This window comes from Somniosus microcephalus, chromosome 18 (assembly GCF_052327205.1).
Source record: "Somniosus microcephalus isolate GS21.2 chromosome 18, FLI_Smic_1.0, whole genome shotgun sequence".
Classification (NCBI taxonomy): domain Eukaryota; kingdom Metazoa; phylum Chordata; class Chondrichthyes; order Squaliformes; family Somniosidae; genus Somniosus; species Somniosus microcephalus.
Genome location: NC_141004.1, coordinates 18,490,848 through 18,514,450, shown reverse-complemented (window position 1 = coordinate 18,514,450; position 23,603 = coordinate 18,490,848). Strand labels below are relative to the sequence as shown.

At 47.9% G+C, this 23,603-nt stretch overlaps 2 protein-coding genes and 1 non-coding gene across 3 annotated transcripts in view; 2 read left to right on the top strand and 1 right to left on the bottom strand.

The window, feature by feature from the left end:
• LOC147105068 (polymeric immunoglobulin receptor-like) overlaps positions 1 to 23,603 on the top strand; it is a 141,923-nt gene that overhangs the window by 48,771 nt on the left and 69,549 nt on the right. Inside the window, exon 4 of the mRNA XM_086011779.1 lies at positions 13,869 to 14,189. Within this exon, the coding sequence (XP_085867905.1) occupies positions 13,869 to 14,189 (321 nt within the window). The remainder of the gene's footprint in view (positions 1 to 13,868; positions 14,190 to 23,603) is intronic.
• Positions 15,242 to 15,314, bottom strand: trnak-uuu (transfer RNA lysine (anticodon UUU)). Its single transcript has one exon. It is a non-coding gene; the product is annotated as a tRNA-Lys (tRNA).
• The window catches only part of LOC147105069 (uncharacterized), a 33,656-nt gene continuing 30,880 nt past the window's right edge, over positions 20,828 to 23,603 (top strand). Inside the window, exon 1 of the mRNA XM_086011132.1 lies at positions 20,828 to 20,926. The gene's annotated coding sequence lies outside the window, so the exon portion shown is untranslated. The remainder of the gene's footprint in view (positions 20,927 to 23,603) is intronic.

The window sequence follows — 23,603 nt, the reverse complement described above, 5'->3', positions numbered from 1 at the left end:
ACCAGGAACATCATTGAGCAGTTGATTGGCGTGCTCAAGCAACGGTTCCGCTGTCTGGACCACTCAGGAGGAGCCCTGCAGTACTCGCCTGAGCGAGTCTCCCTCTTCATAGTTGTGTGCTGCATTCTTCATAACCTGGCAATCCTCAAAACCCAGCCAATGCCACCAGGCCTTGGAGTACCACCGGAAGAGGAGGAAGAGGAGGAGGAAGAGGAGTAGGATGATCAGCAGCAGCACCAAGGCGGGAGGGAGGCCCACAGTGTTGAAACTGCAAGGGCCGTCCGTCAACGACTGATAACAAGCTGCTTCTAGGCCCCTACTCAAGAAATAGCATCTGGCATGGAGAACAACATGAATGAAAGCAACCCGCAACCCCAAAGGCCAAACCTGTACATTTTGAATACAAAAACTTTTTTATTTTACAAACTCTGTGTGTGTCATTTCTTCTTGTCAGACTAATAGAAACAAACACAAAAAATCATTAATTAACATAACTGGTTCTCACAACCTGGAGATAATGGCCAAAACACTGAACAAAAGTTTGAATACGAACCTCAGCCTTTAATAAAAATTTCCCAATATTTCATCACACCTCCTTCTTTTTGCCCTTCGAGGGTGATCTCCTTCCCTTGCGCACTTCCCCCCTTCCCACCCTACTGCTCCTCTGTAATGGGGCACCAGTGGCTGCAGCAAGGCTGGTGGAAGGCTGCTGATTGTCAGAACCTGAGGCTGCAGATGCCCTTGAAGGATGGCCTCGACCAGCTCTGGGCCTGGATGGCCCAGCTGCAGACTGCACCAACTCTGCATGTACGGCAGCAGTCTGGGCTACAGGCGGTGGCAAGTGCAATGGGGAAGTGACAGTGGAACGTGAAGACAGAAATGTAAGGAGTCGCTTGTGTATGTTGAATAGTTGCTCACAGTGACCTGCCCGAGCCTAGGAAGCAACTGGAGAAAGATGGGTCAGTGGAACTTGGTGTGGGATAGGATGGGAGCGGCAGAGTTTTAAATGAGCTGAAGTTTGCGAAGGGTCGAGGATGGGAGGCCACCAGATTAGACCCAAAATTTGAGTATTTATATTCCGGTGGACCAAACCTAAAGGGGTGGATTAATAAATTGCTGAAGAGGGATGTGATTTCTAGGTTTATTTTCCAGCAGCGTCCCTCGCCCCCCTCCTTGAATATTTTCAATGGGCTGTCTCTTCATTGCCACAAGTTACTGGCTGATTTGTACATTAATAAAGGCGTGAGTTGGTCACACATCGTTATTTTTTCCAGACATTCTGAGCCGTTATATTTGCCTGCAATATTACAGGAAATAAGACATGTCAGGGTGATTCAATAACAAGCACAGCCGGCTTGGCCAGACATCCCAAGATGTCAACAACCATATCCGCAGGCATTGGACCACCCTCCTGGCAGCAATTGTCACAGTTCATCAAAGAGACAGATGTAGAGCTGTGCCTTCTGCTGCAAGGACATCTGCAGCTAACATGCAGCATAAAGCTGGCACAGTCAGTGACAGGAATGGTCAGCTGTGACCTCCATTCTGGAGGTACATGATGGGTGGAATTGTCTGGGAGCCCACGCCACCATCCATTAATGTCAATAAACAGGATATTGTGGCTAGTGCACCCTGCGGCATTCGAGGTCCCGCCGGTGGCTTTGGGCATCTGCCCATTAAGCACAATTCCTGGGAAGGACTTGGGTGGGAAGGGTGGAAATCCCAGGGTCAGGCTTATCTACATATTGTCGGCAGATCCCTGGACCATTCCAGAGCAAATGGGACATATATCCTACGGTGGGTGTTGGGGGTGAATTTTGCGGCAGGACCTTGCCCTGCAACTGTTTGCCACAGAGGAACGGACATTGAGAAAGCGGCTGACTGCACGTCTACCAGGATATGGTTCTGACACAGACCATGTCGCCACTTTACAGGCTCTCCGACTGCTTGGCCAGATATTCTTCATGCTGTTAATAAGCACTGCATTAACTGCTTCATCTGTGAATCTAAGTTACACGCCCAGCACTCTGTGGGAAGGAGAGGAGATTGAATTTTCCTGCCAATCCCAACATTTGCATGAGTTTTATTTTTAATTTGTGTTCCAGCTCACCTCACAATTCAGCATAAATACCTGGCTTGGGTCGCCATTTATCCATATTCCTGCTAAGAAATAGTAAGGCATTAGGTGGGGTCAGGCTAAGAGAGAATTCAAGAAGGTCTAAGATATATTTACAGTGCGTGTGTGTAAATGCACGAAGCGTGGTAAATAAGGTTGGTGAGCTGCAGGGGCAAATATGATGTTGTGGCAATAACGGAGACCTGGCTCAAGAAAAGGGCAGGATTGGGTTTTAAATATTCCTGGATATAAGGTGTTCAGGAAAGATAGGGAAGGAAAGAATGGAGGTGGGGTGGCAGTATTGTTAAGGAGAATGTTACAGTACTGGAGAGAGAGGATGCCCTGGAGGGGTCAAGGACAGAATCAATTTGGTTAGAGTTAAGAAATAACAGAGGTGCCATTACACTACTAGGTGTATTCGATAGGCCACAAACTAGTGGGAAAGTTATAGAGGAGCAAATATGCAGGGAATTTACAGAGAGGTGCAAGAACTATAGAGTAGTGATAATGGGGGAATTCAATTATATTTAAAAAACAACAACTTGTATTTATATAGCGCCTTTAATGTTGTAAAATGTCCCAAGGCGCTGCACAGGATTATTTTAAGACAAAAAATTTGACACCGATCCACATAAGGATAAATTATGGCAAGTGACCAAAACTTGGTCAAAGAGGTAGGTTTTAAGGAGCGTCTTAAAGGAGGAAAGAGGTAGTGAGGTGGAGAGGTTTAGGCTGGAAAGTCCAGAGCTTAGAGCCCAGGAAACAGAAGGCCCGGGCCAACAAAGGATGAGTGGTTATAATCAAGGCTCCTCAAGAGGGCAGAATTAGAGGACCGCAGATATCTCGGGTGGTTGTGGGGTTGAAGGAGATTACAGAGATAGGGAGGAGCGAGGCCATGGGGAGATTTGAAAAGAAGGATGAGAATTTTGAAATCGAGGTGCTGCTTAACCGGGAGCCAATGTAGGTCAGCGAGCACAAGGGAGATGGGCGAACGGGACTTGGTGCGAGTTAGGACACAGGCAGCAGAATTTTGGATGACTTTAAGTTTACGTAGGGTAGAGTGTGGGAGGCCAGCCAGTAGTGCATTGGAATAGTCAAATCTAGAGGTAACAAAGGCATGGATGAGGGTTTCAGCAGCGGATAAGCTGAAGCAAGCACGGAGACAGGCGATGTTACGGAGGTGGAAGTAGGCGGTCTTTGTTATGCTGCAGATATGTGGTCAGAAGTTCATTTCAGGGTCAAATGTGACACCAAGGTCGCAAACAGTGTGGTTCAGCCTCAGACAGATGTTAGGGCGAGAGATGGAGTTAGTGGCTAGGGAAAGGAGTTTGTGGCGGGGACTGAAAACAATGGCTTCGGTTTCACAAATATTTAATTAGGGAAAATTTTTGCTCATTCAGAACTGTATGTTGGACAAAAAGTCTGACAATTTAGAGACCGTGGAGGGGTCGAGAGAAGAAGTAGTGAGGTAGAGCTGGGTGTCGTCAGCGTACATGTGGAAAGTGACGCTGTGTTTTTGGATGATGTCGCCAAGGGGCAACATGTTGATGAGAAATAGGAGGGGGGCCAAGGATAGATCCTTGGGGGACACCAGAGGTAACGATGCGGGAGCGGAAAGAGAAGCCGTTGCAGGTGATTCTCTGGTTACGATTAGATAGATAAGAATTTAACCAGGCGAGTGCAGTCCCACCCAGCTGGACAATGGTGGAGAGGCGTTGGAGGAGGATGGAATGGTCAACCGTGTCAAAGGCTGCAGACAAGTCAAGAAGGACGAGGAGGGATAGTTTACCTTTGTCACAGTCACAAAGGATGTCGTTTGTGACTTTGATGAGAGCCGTTTCGGTACTGTGGCAAGGGCGGAAACCTGATTGGAGGGATTCAAACATGGAACTGCGGGAAAGATGGGCACGGATTTGGGAGGCAACAACACGTTCAAGGACTTTGGAGAGGAAAGGGAGGTTGGAAATGGGGCGGTACTTTGCAAGGACGGAGGGATCAAGGTTTGGTTTTTGAGGAGAGGGGTGATGACGGCAGATTTGAGGGAGAGGGGGACAGTACCTGATGAGAGAACCATTAAGAATGTCAGCTAACATGGGAGCCAGAAAGGAAGTTGGGTGGTCAACAGTTTGGTGGGAATAGGGTCGAGGGAGCAGGAAGTGGGTCTCATGGACAAGATGAGCACGGAGCGGTCATGAGGGGAGATCGGAGAGAAACTGGAGAAAGATGTGAGTTCTGGGCTAAGGCAGGGGGGAACCTTAGAGGAAGTTTGGCCCAGTGGGCTATGGGAAGGAAGGGAAGTGGCAGAGGCAGCTATCGGATGGTCTCAATCTTAGAGACAAAGAAATCCATGAGCTCTTCACATTTGTTATTGGAGGTGATGGTGGAGGAGACAAGGGAGAAGGGTTTACGAAGACGGTTAGCAGTAGAGAAGAGGAGCCAGGGTTTGTCTTTGCATTCCAGAATGATTCTGGAATAGTGGGCAATTTTGGCAGACGAGAGCAGGGTCCGATAATGCTTTATGTGGTCCAGCCAGATCGGCAGTGAATGGCTAAACCAGTTGTACTCCATATCCATTCCATTCGGCATCCTTTGGACTTAAGGGAGTGAAGATGAGGGCCGTACCAGGGGGAACGGCCAGGGTGAGAGAGAGTAATGGTTTTAGTAGGGACTAGGGCATCAATGATAGTGGTGAGGGTGTGGTTAAGCAGAAATGTCATGGTGAATGGAGGGCCAGAGGCTGGACAGTTGGGATTTCATAAGTGCAGTTGTAAGAGAGTTGGGAGAGAGTTTTTTCCAGGGGCAGACACAGAAGGAAGTAGGATTGGGGGTTGGTGGGTGGAAGGGGGATGTGGGTGGAGAGCAATACGAGGAAATGGTCAGGGATGACCTTATCTGCAGTTGACACGATGGGAGTAGCGAGGCCGCGAGAGATGGCAGGGTCGAGGGGGTGGCTGTGAATCTGTGTTGGGGAGTTTACATGGAGGGAGAGATTAAGGGAGGATAGGAGGCTCATGAACTCAGAGTAGAGAGAGCATGATGAATTGAGATGGAGTTTGAAATCATTGAGGATGAAAAGTTGTTTGGTGCAGAGTCTGAAGGGGGAGAACAGTGAAGATTTCTCAGTAACAACAATTTTATGGTACTTGGGTGGGTGGTAGAGAACAAGAATTTTAAATGAGAGGTGAGAGGGTTGGAATTAGGTGAGATGCTCAAAGGAGGAGAAACTGCCAGAGGAGTAGGTGGACAGACCAATGTGTGATTTGGTGATGAGAGCCACACCGCCACCACGGCGGTCTGAGCGGGGCAAGTGGTGGAAGGTATAGCTAGGTGGGGCAGCTTCATTTAAGGGAAAGGTGTCATCACACCTCAACCAAGTTTCCGTCAGGGCCGTGATATTGATATAGTCATTCACGATAAGCTCATGGATTGCAAGAGCCTTGTTCGCAAGTGAACGGACATTCTGGAGGTTATATACACTGGGATAGTAATAATGTAAAGGGCAAAGAGGGGGAAGAATTTCTGAAGTGTGCTCAGGAGAACTTTCTTGATCAGTACGTTTCCGGCCCAATAAGGGAGGAGGCTTTGCTGGATCTGGTTCTGGGGAATGAGGTGGGTCAAGTGAAGCAAGTATCAGTAGGGGAACATTTAGGGAACAGTGATCATAATATGACAAGGTTTAGATTAGCTATGGAAAAGCACAGGGAGCAATCTGGAGTAAAAATACTTAATTGGAGGAAGGCAAATTTCAGTGGGTTGAGAACGGATCTGGCCTGGGTTAATTGGAATTAAAGACTAGCAGGCAAAACAGTAATCGAACAATGGGCTGCCTTTAAAGAGGAGATGGTTCAGGTACAATCAAGGTACATTCCCACAAGGGGGAAAGGTAGGACAACTAAAGCCAGAGCTCCCTGGATGACGAAAGAGACAGAGAGAAAGATGAAGCAGTAAAAGAGCGCGTATGACAGATGTCAGGTTGAGAATACAAGTGAGAATCAGGCTGAATATAAAATGTTCAGAGGAAAAGTGAAAAAGAAAATAAGAAAGGCAAAGAGAGAGTATGAGAATAGATTGGCAGCTAACATAAAAGGGAATTTAAAAGTCTTCTATAGGCATATAAATAATAAACGGGTAGTAAGAGGAGGGGTGGGGCCTATTATGGACCAAAAAGGAGACCTACGCTTGGAGGCAGAGGGCATGGCTGAGGTACTAAGTGAGTACTTTGCACATTTCTTCACCAAGGAAGAAGATGCTGCCAAAGTCAGAGTGAAAGAGGAGGTAGTGGAGATACTGGATGAGATAAAAATTGATAAGGAGGAGGGACTAGAAAGGCTGTCTGTACTTAAAGTTGATAAGTCACCAGGACCGGATGGGATGCATCCTAGGATGCTGAGGGAAGTTAAGGAGGAACTCGCGGAGGTACTCGCCATAATCTTCCAATCCTCCTTAGATACGGGGGTGGTGCCAGAGGACTGGAGAATTGCAAATGGTACACCCTTGTTCAAAAAAGGGTGCAAGGATAAGCCCAGCAACTACAGGCCAGTTAGTTTAATCTCGGTAGTGGGGAAGCTTTTGGAAATGATAATCAGGTACAAAGTTAACAGTCACTTGGACAAGTGTGGATTAATTAAGGAAAGCCAGCACAGATCTGTTAAAGGTAAATCGTGTTTAGCTAACTTGATCGAGATTTTGATGAGGTAACAGGGACGGTGATCAGGACAATGCATTTGACGTGGTGTACATGGACTTCCAAAATGTGTTTGATAAAGTGCCACATAATAGGCTTGCCAGCAAAGTTGAAGCCCATGGAATAAAAGGGTAAGTGGCAGCATGGATATGAAATTGGCTAAGTGACAGGAAACAGAGAGTAGAGGTGAACAGTTGTTTTTCAGACTGGAGGAAGGTATACAGTGGTATTACCCAGGTGTCAGGACTAGGACCACTGCTTTTCTTGATATATATTAATGACTTGGGGGGGAAATTGAGTCGCGCCCCCTTTGGGGCACTAATTTTGCCAGGGCGCTACTTTTAGCACCCCCACGGCCGAAATTCATCGGTAGCACCCCAAGACGGAAGTGGGGCGCTACTGGAAGCGCCCCACCTCCCTCTTGGGGTGCTGCGAGGGAATAGGGCCAAGGTACTGCAGGCCTTCCTCCCCTTCTTAAAGGGGAGGGGCCTTGCACACCGCGGCCCGGGGGCCCAGCTGGACCACCAGGGATCGGAGTGCCAGCAAAGGAGCCCGGCACTCAAGAGAAGTGCCAGGCTCACGAAGCGCAGCCGGCACTCCGCGGGGGGGCTGCTCAGGAGGCCGGGGACGGCAACGGGGGCAGGTGCTGGCAGGCGGCCAGCAACAAAAATGGCCACCCGGCACCTCACCTTTAATTAGCACCACCCCGGCTGCAGGTAGGCTCCCCTGACCCCGTCGGACATAGCGTCCGGCAGTAAGTCAGGGGGCGCTACCGAAGATCGCGGCTGGGGCACAAGCATGGCGCTGCACACAGCGATGATGTTATCACTGGGTCGCAGCGCCACAGGGCGCTAACGGTTACCGCCGCCACTAACCTCCTGCTAAATTTCGCGGGAGGCGTTGGCGGTGCCTCACCTGGGCGCGAGTTGCTTTAGGCGCTAACGGGAGGCGCAAAGCAACCGAATTTTTAGGCCTTGGACTTGGGTGTACGGGGCACAATTTCAAAATTTGCAGATGACACAAAACTTGGAAGTACAGTGAACAGTGAGGTGGATAGTGATAGACTTCAAGAAGACAGGCTGCTGAAATTCGCGGACACGTGGCAAAGTTTAACGCCGAAAAGTGTGAAGTGATACATTTTGGAAGGAAGAAAGTGGAGAGGTAATATAAACTAAAGGGCACAATCCTAAAGTGGGTGCATGAACAGAGAGACCTGGGGTTATATGTGCACAAATGGCAGGGCAGATTGAGAAAGCACTTAAAAAAGCAGAAGGCATCCTGGGCTTCATAAATAGAGGCACAGGGCTCGATTTTGTTACTGCGGGGGGCTGGGGTCGTGTAATCTGCTTTTCGTGTTAGCCACCCGATTCTAAATCGATGTGGGAGAATGAAGCGATTTTAACTTAAGTGGGCAATTGAGTTCCAGCGTGTGGGAACCCATGGCCCAATTTGTTTTTTCAGTCTGAAACTCGCCTCCGATGACGTCATCATTGCTGCTGCATTTAAGGTCTGCAACAAGCCTTGCTTCGTCTGCAGACTGCCAACCTTTTGGCCTTTCATGGTAGAGGGACCTGGAGGCAGAATGACCAGCGAGCGACCTAGGTCTGCTCCCAGGTTTGATGACGTTGCCCTGCAAGATATGTGGAGGGAGCAAGAGCCAATAAAGAGGTGCTCTTCCCTTCTTCAGGGAGGAAGAAGCCTCCCCAGCAGACCAAGGCTGTGTGGATGCAGGTGGCCCAGGAGGTCAACTCTTTGTCGATAACCCACAGAACCTGGCTTCAGTGCAGGAAGAGGTTTCATGACCTTCTGCGCACTGGAAAAGTGAGTATGACATTACCATCACCCTCATCTGATCCCCATTGCCTCTCCTCACCAGCACTCAGCTTTAGCAATCTCTTCCTCCACATCCCACTGGACACTGACATCCATGCACTCTTACCCATTCCCTCTCTCTCTATGGTCACATTCACCTAACTATTCGACTATGCAGCCCTCACACTCCCTATCACTGTGATGCTATCAAAACAACTTACAACACACAGGGAGGGCCCTTGGTCTTGCCACCTCACTCCATCTTTGTCTCCTTCTAAGCATCTATGCTATGGATTCTCTACACTCACTCCTTCATTCTCACTCAAACGTCACTTGTCTCCCTCATTGCAGGAAAAGAGAGCTCACAATAAGAGGGAAAGAGCGAGGACAGGAGGAGGGCCACCCTCAGTAGCCCAGCTCACCCCCTGGGAGGATGTGGTCCTGGAGATCGTGGGAGTGGAGGACGATGCGCAAGTGGGGGACGGACAGATGGGTGCATCACAGCAAGCTGGTGACAGAATAATTTTCCATCTCTCTCATTGACATTGCATGAGTCGCTGATAATGATTCTGAAGCTCTAACAAATGGACTTATGTTCAGCTGCAATATGCAATGTGCATGTAACCTTGGCATCACATCTCTGACTCTTTCCTTTACTCCCCCACAGGATCATCGCAAGCACCCATCCCCACTAGCCAGGACGAAGAGCCTGAGCATCCAGACTCCTCAGAGGAAGCTGCAACCTCTGAGGGCGCAGCGTCAGCAGAATTCAGCGCACTCAACACCAGCGCAGACACTCACACCTCGGTGGGACCTTCGCAAGATGTGTTGTCACCTGGTGTATCACAGCTCACAAGTGAGTATCAGCAGATGGTGGAGATAGGGACAGCAGTGGAGAGTCCTAGTCGGAGGGCGCAGGACTCTGCCAGCTCGGCTCAGCTGCATGTTGACCCTTTGCCTCTGGATCCATCCACAAGATCAGCGGTGCTGGAACTCCAGGAACAGATGCAGGAGTCTCTGGCAGGTTTTGTCCCCAGGGTCGCTGCGAGTGTGGAGCGAATGGAGGAGTCCATTGCGAACATGAGCAGAGCCTTTGTGGAGTCATTGCCGCATGAACGCATCACCATGGAAAGGATGGCAACCTCCATGGAGGTGATAAGTCGCCAGAGTGCAGAAAACATGGTGAGTGTTCAGAATAGAATGACATCTCTGGAGGAGCGATGGTCATCTACTGAACAGAGAAACCAGACCTTTATGGAAATCCTTCTGAGTAGGACTGCCAGTGCAGATACGGGTCCCCATGGCCCCCCTGATGTGCAACAAGGTGCTCTCAAGCCACTTGCAAGTGCTGAGGGGGACCTGACCCATGAGAGGGAAGTTGGTGGCAGACATCAAGGAAGTGGGGGCTCCTCTCCAAGTGCTCACACTTCCATGCCACTGCAGGGCCCTCGGTCAGAGCCCCACCAGAGACCACACCCAACCTAGATCGGCGTCTCAACCCCTGCACAGCCGCAGGAGCAGCAGACGGTTGGCGAGCCCTCACAGGTTCGTAACCCCAGAGGACGCCCACCAAAGGTGTCGAGACAGGAGCAGCAAGAAAGTGAGCAAGGGGCCTCGAAATCTGCTGAAGCCACCGGGGAAGCACCACGTAGGAGCATGCGTAAGAGAAAGATACTGCACAAATAGTCACAAGGGTAGTCACTTGGATGAAATTTGATGTTTAATGTTAAAAAGCCATCAGATGGTTAATGTAAATAAAAAATCTGATGGCTACTGCTGCAGTTGTGGCGTGTGTCATTTCGCTAATGCGACTTCCACATTGAGGGCTTAGGATTACTTGGTATATGCCTCAGTTGAGGAAGCGCTCAGTGAAGGTGGCGAGAGGGTTTCCCAGGAGGTCACACTGGAGATGGGTGTCAGGCTCCAAACTTCCACAGCTGTGGTTATGCCTTCTAAAAGTTCCCCCAGACCTGAGACAACAAAGTCCTGCCACCTGCAAATGATGGCTGATCAAATATCCTATTTAATGCTGGAGCTGCAGCTAATAGTCAGCAACCCAAATGTGCTCCCGCCAGGTTTCACCGTCGTGTTTCAGAGCAGGCATGCTTCACGTCAGAAAAGGGTGAAAATCAACAAGGCCTTTCAAAATGGGATGATAGAGGCAATTTAGTGCTTGTTAAGGGCCTTAAGGGCCTATCCCGTCTCTTGGAGGCGGGACGGAGACGGGAGCAGTAAACACGATTTCTTGAAAATTGCTTGGAGGTGGGATGGAGGCGGGGTTGGGCTTGCCTGCCACTTTTTGCAATTTTAACACCCCACACGACTCCATTCCCGCCTCCACGGCCCTGTGAAATTCGAGCCCATAGAGTACAAAAGCAAGGAAGTTATGATGAACCTTTAAAAAACACTAGTTCGGCCTCAACTGGAGTATTGTGTCCACTTCTGGGCACCGCACTTTAGGAAGGATGTGAAGGCCTTAGAGAGGGTGCAGAAAAGATTTATGAGAATGATTCCAGGGATGAAAGACTATAGTTATGTGGACAGACTGGAGAAGCTGTGGTTGTTCTCCTTGGAGCAGAGAAGGTTGAGATGAGGTTTGATAGAGGTGCTCAAAATTATGAGTTGCCTAGACAGAGTAGAAGGTGAGAAACTGTTCCCATTGGCGGAAGTGTCGAGAACCAGAGGATACAGATTCAAGGTGATTGGCAAAAGAACCAAAGGCGACATGAGGGAAAACAAAATTACGCAGCGAGTGGTTAGGATCGGGAAGGCACTGCCTGAAAGGGTGGTGGAGGCAGACTCAATCGTGGCTTTCAAAAGGGAATTGGATAAGCACCTGAAGGAAAAAATATTTCCAGGGTTACAGGGAAAGGGCGGGGGAGTGGGACTAGCTGAAGTGCTCTTGCAGAGAGCCGGCACGGACTCGACGGGGCGAATGGCCTCCTTCTGTGCTGTAACCATTCTATGATTCTATGATTTTAACCGTCTTGTTTCCAACATTTTCTAAATGGACAAAAAATAGTTTGGTTTTGTTTGTTAAATATAACTGACAGTATTTCAAGTTCTTAAGGGTCAGATTTCATCAGCTGGCTTTTGTGGTTTCATGACCTGGCTTCCTGCTTTCTTCTTCCTCATTTAAATTCTGCGTATGATTTATATCAGATACTAATTCCCATATAAGAACTAAGAGCTGGGTGACTGACGACAAGTGCGGATCTGTTCTTCGTGAAGAAAACGATGTGGATTCTGATTCTTCTCATTTGTTCCCTGCCCGGTGAGTGACAGCCAGAGCGGGATATTCAGATAATCAGTGTTAGTTTGAGTCTAGTGTACGGTTTATAGAGCAGAGAGGTTTAAATACTTGTAGACATGTAAAGGCACAAAACACCCAGCAAAAATATACATGAATAATATTTGTGTGAAGTCTTCTCATCTCTTTTTGACTGTACTATTGTACCAGACAAATATTTACCAATATATACTAAACTGCATTATTCATTGTGAATGGAAAATAAGGCCCATTTAATGTTTTTAAAAGCTACACGAGTAACATAATCAATTTACAAAGGTAATCTGTTTTGTTCTGTAAAAAGTGATTTTTTTATGTAGTCTGCTGTCCAATATACACTGAAGACTGCAGCAGTAATAATCCCTCACACAGAACATGTCTCGAGTTTGCAATTGTTTCTTGTTATTTAAAGTACAGCTGGTGAAATATTGTTTCATGAGGCTCTGTCAGTGACACTGTTCCTCACTGGTAGAGGGTTGGTCTGTATTACTCTTCCAGTAAGTAACCGCTTTCTTCTCACTCTTTAACTCTAACCAAGTAGATTTAGCTTTTTCACTCCCGCCCCATATTAACCTTACGATATTATGCTGTAATGGAATTTTTGATTAATACAACTCTCCTCCATTTATGATAAATCTTTGTAACCAGCAATGTTGAACTCCCAGTCCCACCCTACCCTTAGCCACGACCGTTAATTCTATTACATCAAACCTCCCCATAAAAGTTTGTGCCTCTAGCTTACCAATTTTACACAGAATACTTTATGTACTTATGTACATGCAACTGACGCGTGCCTCTGTCTGTTTGGCAATCTTCCTCTTTTCAATCCTTCCTCTTTCTGATCTGAGGTCTTTAACTCCCCGTTTCCCTCTTTTATCTTTCCTATATCCTTTTCCCAATGTGCCAGTAATCTGAGCCCTTTCCTCTGAACCATCTCTCCAGACAAATAATCACTTCCCTTACCTTACTATTCTTATACTGACTACCATGTGGCACTGGGAGTAATCCTGTGGTTACTACCCTCGATGTCCTGCTCATTGATCTAACTCCAAGTTGCTGAATCTTCCCTTGCCGATCCTCAATCCTCTTCCTTTCTATGTCCTTGGTTGCATGAACCATGTTCACCTTCCCTCTCCAAATCCTGCTGCTTCAGGTTGCAGCAATGAAGTTGAGAGGATGGGCATTCCTTTGGCTGTTCCCATGGTGCGGGATGAATGGGAGACGATCATCAAATTCAAGTTGATGTTGCTGTCAGAATCAAAGACTTGCATTTAAGTAGCGCCTTTCACGGTCTTAGGAGGTCCCAAAGCGCTTTACAGCCAATTACTTATTTGAAGTGTTGCCAATGTTGTAATGTAGGAAAAGAGTCAGCAAATTTGCACACAGCAAGATCCCACAAACAGCACGGTGATAATGACCAGATAATCTATTTCGTATTGATTGTTGGTTGCAAGATAAATGTTGGCCAGGACCCGGGAAGAATTCCCAGCTCTTTTTTGAAATAATTCCCTGGGAATTCTTACATCCACCTGAGAGGGCAGACGAGGTCTGGGTTTAATATCTCATCTGAAAGACGGCACCTCCAACAGTGCAGCACTCCCTCAATACTGTACTGGAATGTCAGTCTAGATTTTCTGCTCAGAGTCTCTGGAGTGGGGCTTGAACCCATAATCTACTGATTCAGAGCCAAGAGTGCAAACACTGAGCCACAGCTGACACAATAACAATAGTGACTAGACTTCAAAAGTAAATCATTGGCTGTGAAGAGCTTTGGCACATCCTGAGGATATGATAAGGCACTATATTAATGTTTTCTTTCATCACAAACTAGAAGGAATTCAACTGTATCAATAGATTGTGTGGAGAGATTCCTCTGTACAGAGTGGTAACTCTTATTAAAATGTATCTGTTTGTAGGAAGCGGTTATTTCCTGTTCAATTTCTGAAATGTTGTCTCCTCAGTTTCAGGTGCATTGTGGGCAAAAGATAAAGTTACAGGAATTGTGGGAGGAGCGATCACAATAGATTGTCACTATGACAAATCGAAGTACCAGTCACAGGTGAAATATTGGTGCCATGGGAAAACTATCAGTTGTTCAGATTTAGTAAAAACAAATGAGCAACATGGAAGACGAGGAAGAATGTCAATCAAAGATAACGAGACAGCAGGAATATTTGTTGTTACTATGAAGGATCTTCGTCCAGGAGATGCAGGATGGTACAGCTGTGGGATTGATGAACCGATAGCCTGGGATCCATTGTTTCCTGTAGAGCTACAAATATGTTACGGTACATTTCTCAGCGATTTACTTTATTACTCTCGACTGAAATATCTGATCAATATTTTATCTGGGAGGAAACATGACAGCTCCGATATCCCGAGGCTCCGCAGCAGTGCAGAGTCTCACAGGTAGCGGGCAGAGGTCGGGAAATCCAACTCATGTTGCACATTCCCAATTCATGGCCTGTCCAACTAGCTGACCAAGAATTGCAAGTATTATGGGACAAACAATTCCTTTAACTACAGGCTATTGCGCCAGACATCATGTGGGATGCTCACCACATTTTCCTATCTCTGAACTGTATTAAATGTCAGATGTTTGCATTCAGACTAAAACTAATAGTCAGACAATAAAAAAAGAAATAAGCAGCAAGTCGTTACTAATGGTATAAATTCTTAGAAAATAATAATAATAGAATCAATCCACAGAGCTTAACAAATTTCGTAGGTTTCCTGATATGATGTGTGACTCACATCATCAATGAGATATTTTGGTCAACTTTACAAGAGAACTAATCTAAAATTGAAAAGCTAGGTCACTGTTTTGATGGTAAAAGAAGTCTCTTTATTAATTGTTGAGACGTTATCTTCCTCCCAATCAGACCTCCTGATGGATCAACTATTAAATGCAATGGCCCAGACATTAACTTTGAGGCGTGTTCGGTGCAGGGGATCCTATATCACCTGGGAAACCCGGAAGTAGTTTCAGTGCGTCTGTCTGTGGCATTTTAATGCAGCGAGCTCATTATAATTTTACTCCTGGGTTTGGCATTGTATGTGCAGTAACGGGTGTGGTGCGGACCCGCATGATGTGATCTCAGCTTGAGTACTTAACTGGCCAATCCAAAGATGGAATTTGGAGGGTTTGGGAGCTTTGGAACAGGGACAACAATCATAGAAGATAGACTCAGGACTTGCAAAGCTGCACCCCACTTTAACATTGCCTCCCTTGATGCATTGCTGGGGGCAGCGAAGAGTTGCAGAGGGACCGTAGAATCATAGATGGTTAGAGCACAGAAGGGGGCCATTTGGCCCATCAAGACCATGATGGTAAAACTAACACCTAAACAGGGACTTGAACCCTGGACCCTCAGATTAAAAGTTTGATGCTCTACCAACTGAGCTATCCAGGCCCTTCCCCTGCAATGGTAGGAAGAAAGCTACAAAGAACCGGTGCCTGGATGTGGCCGAGGAGGTCAGCAGCAGGAGCATTATACCACGCTGCTGGAGTCAGCGCAGGAAGCTCTTTAATGACCTAACCAGGTTAGGAAAGGTGAGTAAAGTTGCTCATTCACCTACTACCCATTGAGCACATCACCCACCCCCTCACCCTGTCTTGTCAAGCCTACTCCATCACATCACTCCTCACACCCACCTACCTTGCACGCGCACCCATCCTTCTCTTTCTATGCACTTCCTCACATCCCCATCTCTCCATCCACCACTGCCACTCACCTTAATCCTTATGTAATTTCATGCCGCTCACTGATAGTCACCCTCACCATATGCGCTGCATCCATTGGGTGAACACATGCCATTACAGTTGTAGGGAGTTTGCAAAATTCCCCCACCTCGCCTGCTTTCCGAATCAAACAAAGTTGGCCACTTATAAACGTACAAAATGGAGTTCCGGGATACGTGATCAGAAAGCTGCTGGAAGTGAGAGACAGGGCTTGGAATTCCATAGTCCCTATGTGGATTCCAGGCCAGACATGGAATTGAATATGTAATAGCAAGTCGCCAGTAGGCCGGTAAGAACAATGAACCTGGTTGCACTGCAATCAGGGTTAAGCTAGTTAAAACTATCATCGGGCCCATCCTAATAGATCCAATCATATCAGAAACCGTTTTAGAGGACTAGGCACCAGAGACACCATTGTGTGACTGAAACCAAAAACAATGAGGGCCGGTGATAAGGCCGTTAGTGGGAAATCGGCCGTTTTGCAGCCATTTACAGTTAACGAAGTAACCTGGGACACCTCTCGATCTGGGGGAGGCAAGGCAGATTGAGAGAGTATAACTGTTTTTTAGTAAGCAGACAGAGAGAGCAGTTCGAGACACTTCAACTTGGAACACACTTCGGGAGAGACAGCTTCTACACTTCACTTCGATTTCATCCTGGGACTTCGCTGCAAAAGGGAAACTTCGAGGACTCTACTGGGAGAAGCAGTCTCCAAGACGGGGAAGGCTATGCGCAGCAGGCCCATGCTGTGGTAAGCAGGCGAAGCTCCCGGTCCATACTGCCTCCCGATTTAAACCTGACTGTTCCCCCCCCCCGCCGTGCCCACCACCTCAGGCAGGGATTCAGAGTGGAACCAGGAAGACATGGGACGGAGTGCACCATCCCGGTACGGACCGGAGCCCAGAGCGGGCCTCGCTAAACGGCGCAGCCCGACCCAGGAGGGAAGCCTTTTCGCCCAGCCAAGGAGGAAGATCCACTACCTGACTGAAGGGAGAGTGTGTGGCCAGTGCACACTGAACTTTACCAGGCCAGACCAACTAAAGCTGCAGTCCCAGGACAACCTAAAGGCCTTTGTTCCAATGCGTTGGGTGAGCATGAGAGTCTGACCCCACTTTAGTTCGACCTAGGTCAGGGATAGTGTAGGAGGTGGGGATAAGGCTAAGGGGAGTGTTAATGTGTGATACCCCTCGATGTGTTGTACTCCTTCCCGCACTCGCGTGCCCTCTGTTTTGAATATATAGTATTCCTTTTTTTTCCTCTCTTTTTAAAGTGTATAGAGCTGTAGCCTTGGTTTAGTATCGTTGAACCAATTAATTTCCCTGCTTGCTTGTTTTGTATTATTTTTCTCTCAATAAAACCGTTATTATTTGAACCTTTCACCTGCTTGTCTGTCTCGAGCTTGTTATTCTGCGCATCAGCTGCCTGGTAGGATCCCAGTGTCAGAACTGAGTGGGAGTGTGGGGACGCCTCGAAAACGTCCACTGGGTCAGGCCTGGGCCAAACCGACCACCCAACCAACAACCCCTACACAGTCACTCATAGGTCTGTTCTTTGTCCCGTTGCAGAAGAGAGCGCAGAACACTAGGAAGAGAGAGAGAGAACCTGAGGTGGTCCTTGACAGATCTCACAGCTGACAACTGCAGAGGAGGGAGCGCTGGAGATCAGTGGCAACTCGCCGTCCCTGGCTATTGGAGATGGGGACCTCCCAGCAACCTGGTGACAGAATTAAATATCTTGGGCCCACATGTCATAAAACACTCAGTCATGTTGACCTGATTTCAGCAATTAGTCAAATATAATCATCTTCATAATGATAAGTAACAACATTCTTACCTTGCCAGTACTAATTCATATCTTTTCTCTCTGCCATGAACTTCACATGTGCAGCAGCAGTCAGTGGACCTCGCGGACGATGAATCCTCAGAGGAGCTGATCCCTTCTGAGGGTGCACCGTCACAGGATTCATGCTTACCATGCACCAATGCAGATACTCACACTTCAGTGAGTCAAGTTAGACAGATAGTTGGGTTTTCACCTCATAAATCACACTTCACAAGGGAGCAAGAGCCAACAGTGGTGGCAGGGACAACTGCGGAGAGACCACGTCGGAGGGCAGAGCCCTCTCCAAACTCTGCTCAACTGGACACAGGTGTTGTACCCCGGGGTCCATCGATTAAAAGGCTAATCATTGTGGGGCAGCAGAAAATCTGCTACATACTGGCAGGCCTTCCTCGCACACTGTCCACAATTGCAGAGAGACTGGAGGAGTCCACCTCAAGCATGAGTGGGTTGATGTCACAGAGCATTGCGAGGATGTCTTGTTCCATGGATAGATTGGCAAACTCTGTCGAGCATCAGTCGCGACAATCAAATGAGTCCATGCAGCCATTGACAGACACCTTAGCCTTGGCCTTACAGTGCGTCACTGATCTGCACCGAGCTGCTCTCCAGCAGAGTGGTAGGAGTGAACTGTGGCTGGGCCATGAGAGGAATGCTGCCTCCTCTCCTGGTGGCTGTGTCTGCCCCTGCACAGGTGCAGGTGGAGCAGTCTTTGGCGGGGGCCACGTTGGGCTCCAAACCCAGAGGTCATCGACCAAGAACATCTCAGCAGTCAGAGCAGGGATCTGACCAGCCTGCCTCGACCTCTGCTGAAGCCATGAGGGTTGCACCACGTAGGAGCGGTAGGAATAGGAAGAGTAAAGTTTTGTAGTTGCACAGGGTATGCACATGTGTGTTTGAGAAATTGTTATGTTGTTAAGTTTCTGTTCTTTAGCAGAATCACATGAAATATATTACGTTGCACCACTTTCCCCTATTGCCCATTCTTGGTTGCTGGGTGGCAACTCGCCTTTTCAGTTGCTCGTTAATGAAAGGGAAGACATGAATTGAGGGGGAGCAATGGGGGATGTGCAACGTGTGGTTGGTTGGTAGCAGGTCTGCTTTGTGTCAGTGGGATTGGAGGGGGGCGGGGCAGTTGAGAGTGGCTGTTGGATGTGGTTGTTACATCGGTCCAGTGGTGGTAACTAACTGAACCTTACAGCTATAAGGGAAACGCTGGCATCGCGGGCAGCAATGTGAGTGACTGGTGGTGCGTCTGGGTCGCAATCTCCTTCCTCCTCCTCCTCCTCCTGCTCCTTTTCCTCTTCCTCCTCTGTCTCGGATTTGTCCGTAGACAATGTGTGCTCAGCGCCTTGTTCCTCATGCAGCTCCAATCTCGCTGCTGCGCAATGTTGTGCAGAGTGCAGCAAACCACGATTATTCTGGAGACCCTGGCTGGTGAGTACTGAAGGGCGCCTCCAGATCTGTCAAGGCAACTGAAGAGCATCTTGAGGGTGATGTCAGGAAACACTTCTTCACACAACGGGCCGTGGAAATCTGGAACTCTCTAGCCCAGAAATCTGTTGAGGCTGGGGATCAATGGAAAATTTCAAAACTGAGATTGACAGATTTCTGTTAGGCAAGGATATTAAGGGTAACAGAACCTAGGTGGGTAGATGGAGTTAAGATACAGATCAGCCAAGATCTAATTGAATGGTGGAACAGGCTTGAGGGGCTGAATGGCCTCCTCTATTTTCTATGTTCAGGATCGTCTGGTAAATTTTCAATGGATCTGGGAGTGTGAGTAGAAAAGTGATCTAAAGCCACAAAACATGTAACAGATATCTTCCAATTTTTTCCCTCATATTCGACTGTGGTTTTCTAGGACTCTCTCCAACTAATTAATGTTCGAGAGTCAAACAATTAAACAGCATTGGAGGCTGGCTACCTGCTACTGAGAGAAATTGTTAGCCCTGATTTTCACGTTGACGCATCCTCAGTATCATTGCTGCTGTCCTGATCGGGAGCCCTGCTATGTTCTGCTATAATGGCAGACATGGTAGTTCAGGCTGATCGGAGGGTGAAGAGGCATGGAGAGGTAGATGTGCCGGTGAGATTCCAACATGGCAGGCCCTGGCTGAGATACAGAAGTGCTGGAAATTGGAGAGTATTTGATTTTTAGATGTTCAGTTTAGTGGGCTCAGTGACAGTCACCTGCGTTAAATCAAGCACACCACTTCATTCCCGGAGTGCAGCAGGCAGCAGGCGGGGCGGTAGGTGAGCAGCGCTGCAGCGTTGGAAGGCTCCTTCCCTCCCTTAAAGAGAAGGGCCATTGCTGCAGGCTCTGCAAGGGGACACCTTACCTGCTCCCCGACGGCAGCGGTGATCCACCCCGATCAGCCTGATGCACTGCAGCGGAATGCCGGGCTGATCGGTGGGTGGCGACGAAACTAAAAAAAAGCCGCAAAGATCGTTTCAGATTTATTTTTAACCTACCTCAGCCACCTCGCCTTTAAGTATCAGCCCCAAAGCTCCCGGCATCCCGATCGACGCCTCCTGCAGCTGTCGGTGTCATCGCCCGGCGATGCTGCAGGGGGACGGAATTGAATTTCGGGTCCGGGGCACGACCGGGGCGATGCGCAGCCGGATGAGGCCACGATCTCCGGGCGCAGGAGATCGTGGCGCTAGGGTTTAACACCGTAAACCGGCAGGTGAATTTCACGGGCGACCATAACATTGCCGCACCCGGACGGAGAGTCCTTAGCGCCCCATTATCGCCCCCGGAGACGTTAACGGGAGATGCTAAGGCACCGAATTTCTTGCCCACATTCTTTTAACAGAGAAACACCATTCGAATTTTAACTGCTTGTCCACTAATATCGACAGCAGTAATTCCTGGTCTAATATTTCCCTCTGCACAGTTGCCGATCCTTTTCCACTGAGGACATCTCTCCAGGACAGAATTGTGGTTGCTCGGTCCCCAGAAATACATTTTCCGGTGGTGGCAGAGGTCAGCTCTCTGGCTGGAACTTTCCTTTACGCCTGCGCGGGGCAAAAATGGGGATATCTGGTTTGTAGTTCCACCAACCTGATCCCTTTAACTGCCCCAATACTAACTCTGTGCCACCAACTCTCAGGTATGGGAAAGAAACAGAAATTATCAGTAAAAATGGGCCACGGCCAGTTGTCAGCAGCATTGCTCCTTGCTACACAGAAATTAAATCATCCAAATCCATTATATCAACCAGGCTTTTGCTCAAGTACTGAGGTTCCATTTGACAATAGTGCTCTCTTGGTTGACTACAAGTGAAAATGAGGTGAATCTGAATTTTATTCCCTTGTTTCAATAGGAACTGAATATTCTTGTGAAGGTTTTCCAACAGTATCACCAACAACTACACATTCCACAAGTACAAAGTCCAATGATAATCAAATCCTAACTTCAGGATCCAAATCGCCAAGCAGGTACAATGTTCTCATTGCTGGTGTTTTGATTGTCACTGCTTCCATCGATTTTCAGTGTGCTGTGGAGTCGGGATTGGAGGCGTGCGGGGTGTTAAATTCCTGAAATCGGGGGTCCCGACCCCATCCCGCCCTAACCCACCTCCATGCCAGTTTCAAAGGAGGTGGGTACCCGCCCCGCACTGGGTCCCGCCTCCCCGAGGCGGGAAGGGATTAGTGCCAATTAACTGCCCGTTAACAGGTAGTTAACAGGCAGTTTTTAGCCTAATCCCTATTTTTAAGGTTGAACTGTGGGATTCCCGATGGCTCCAAACCACGCCAGGTTGGAGGAGTCGGGCCGTCGGGTTAAAGGGCTTGGAGGGGTCGAGATGTCGGTGTTCAGGTGAGTGATGTGTGCATGAGTGCAAAGATAAGTGTGTTTGGTGTGTCTAAAGTGATTAAAGAAGTGTAAATTACCTGTACTTACCTTTTCAGCCTTCCTTCCTTTAGGTTCGGGGAGTCCCTCATCTCACCGGCACAGAAAGCGGAATGGCTGCGATCTGTCAAAAGTGACAGCCTGCAGCTTTCTGTGCAGGTGAGATTTCTAACTGAGTCTGTGGAGAAGGACTCAGTTTAGAAGTAAGACTGTCAGTGTTTGACAGCTTCAAACAGCTTTCAAACACTGATATTTCATCTGTCAAAACCTCTTGACAGATGAAATTTCAGTCTGTGACATCACCTGTTGCCGGGTGGCCCTTAATTGGCCTGCTGAGCCCGCTGGGCGGGCTCAACAAGGTCAATCAAGTCAAAATCGCGTGGATTGGCCGCATCTCGATGCAGGCGGGACTACAACCCCGAAAGTTGTAGTCCCGCCTCCAACCCGACTCCTCAATGAAAATCCTGCCCTAAATGTTCTTTAATAATTTTGTCATAAAAGGTGAAAATAATTTATTATTTCGGAATGTAGCTCATCAGAATGGAAATGCTGGCTGGGTTTACATCATGCAGTTGTGTTAGCTTCCGAACGAAGGTGCTATCTTTGTTGGTAGGAAATAGAAACATAGAACATAGCAAAATAGGAGCAGGAGTAGGCCATTCGGCCCTTCGAGCCTGTTCCACCATTCAATATGATCATGGCTGATCCTCTATCTCAATACCATATTCCCGCTCTCACCCCATACCCCTTGATGCCTTTTACGTCTAGAAATCTCCTCATTAAATATATTCAGTGACTTGGCCTCCACAACTGTCTGTGGTAGAGAATTCCACAGGTTCACCACCCTCTGAGTGAAGAAATTTCTCCTCATCTCAGTCCTAAATGTCCTACCCCATATCCTGAGACTGTGACCCCTCCTTCTAAACCGATAAATCCCCAGGGCCTGATAATCTACATCCTAGGGTACTTAAGGAAGTGGCCCTAGAAATAGTAGATGCATTGCTGGTCATCTTCCAGCATTCGATGGAATCTGGAACAGTACCCATGGATTGGAGGGTAGCTAATGTTACCCCACTATTCAAAAAAGGTGGTAGAGAGAAAACGGGGAATTACAGACCGGTAAGCCTGACATCGGTAGTGGGGAAAATGCTAGAGTCCATTATAAAGGATGTAATAGCAGAGCACTTGGAAAACAGTGACAGGATCGGACAAAGTCAACATGGATTTACAAAAGGTAAATCGTGCTTGTCTAATCTACTGCAATTTTTTAAGGATGTAACTGGTAAAATAGATAAGGGAGAACCAGTGGATATGGTGTATTTAGACTTTCAGAAGGCTTTCGATAAGGTCCCGCATAAGAGATTAGCATGTAAAGTTAAGGCACATGGGATTGGGAGCAAGGTATTGACTTGGATAGAGAACTGATTGGCAGAGAGAAAGCAAAGAGTTGGAATAAACAGGTCTTTTTCCGAGTGGCAGGCAGTGACTAGTGGGGTACTGCAGGGATCGGTCCTTGGACCCCAGCTATTCACAATATATATTAATGATCTAGACAAGGGAACTAGATGTAATATCTCCAAATTTGCAGATGACACAAAGCTGGGTGGGCGTGTGTGCTGTGAGGAGGATGCCGAGAAACTACAGGATGATTTGGACAGGTTGGGTGATTGGGCAAAAGCATGGCAGATGCAATATAACGTGGATAAATGTGAGGTTATCCACTTTGGTGGCAAAAACAGGAAGGCAGATTATTATCTGAATGGCAATAGATTGGGAGAAGGGGAAGTGCAACGAGACCTGGGTGTCCTTGTGCACCAGTCGCTGAAGGTAAGCATGCAGGTGCAGCAGGTGGTTAAGAAGGCAAATGGTATGTTGGCCTTCATAGCGAGAGGGTTTGAGTACAGGAACAAGGATGTCTTGCTGCAGTTATACAGGGCCTTGGTGAGACAACATCTTGAGTATTGTGTGCAGTTTTGGTCACCTTACCTGAGGAAGGGTGTTCTTGCCATGGAGGGAGTGCAGCGAAGATTCACCAGGCTGATACCTCGGATGGCAGGAATGACGTAAGAGGAGAGTTTGGGTCGATTAGACTTATATTCGCTGGAGTTTAGAAGAATGAGAGGCGATCTCATTGAAACTTATAAAATTCTGACAGGACTGGACAGACTAGATGCAGGAAGGATGTTCCCGATGGTCGGGGAGTCCAGAACCAGGGGTCACAGTCTTAGGATAAGAGGTAGGCCCTTTAGGACAGAAATGAGGAGG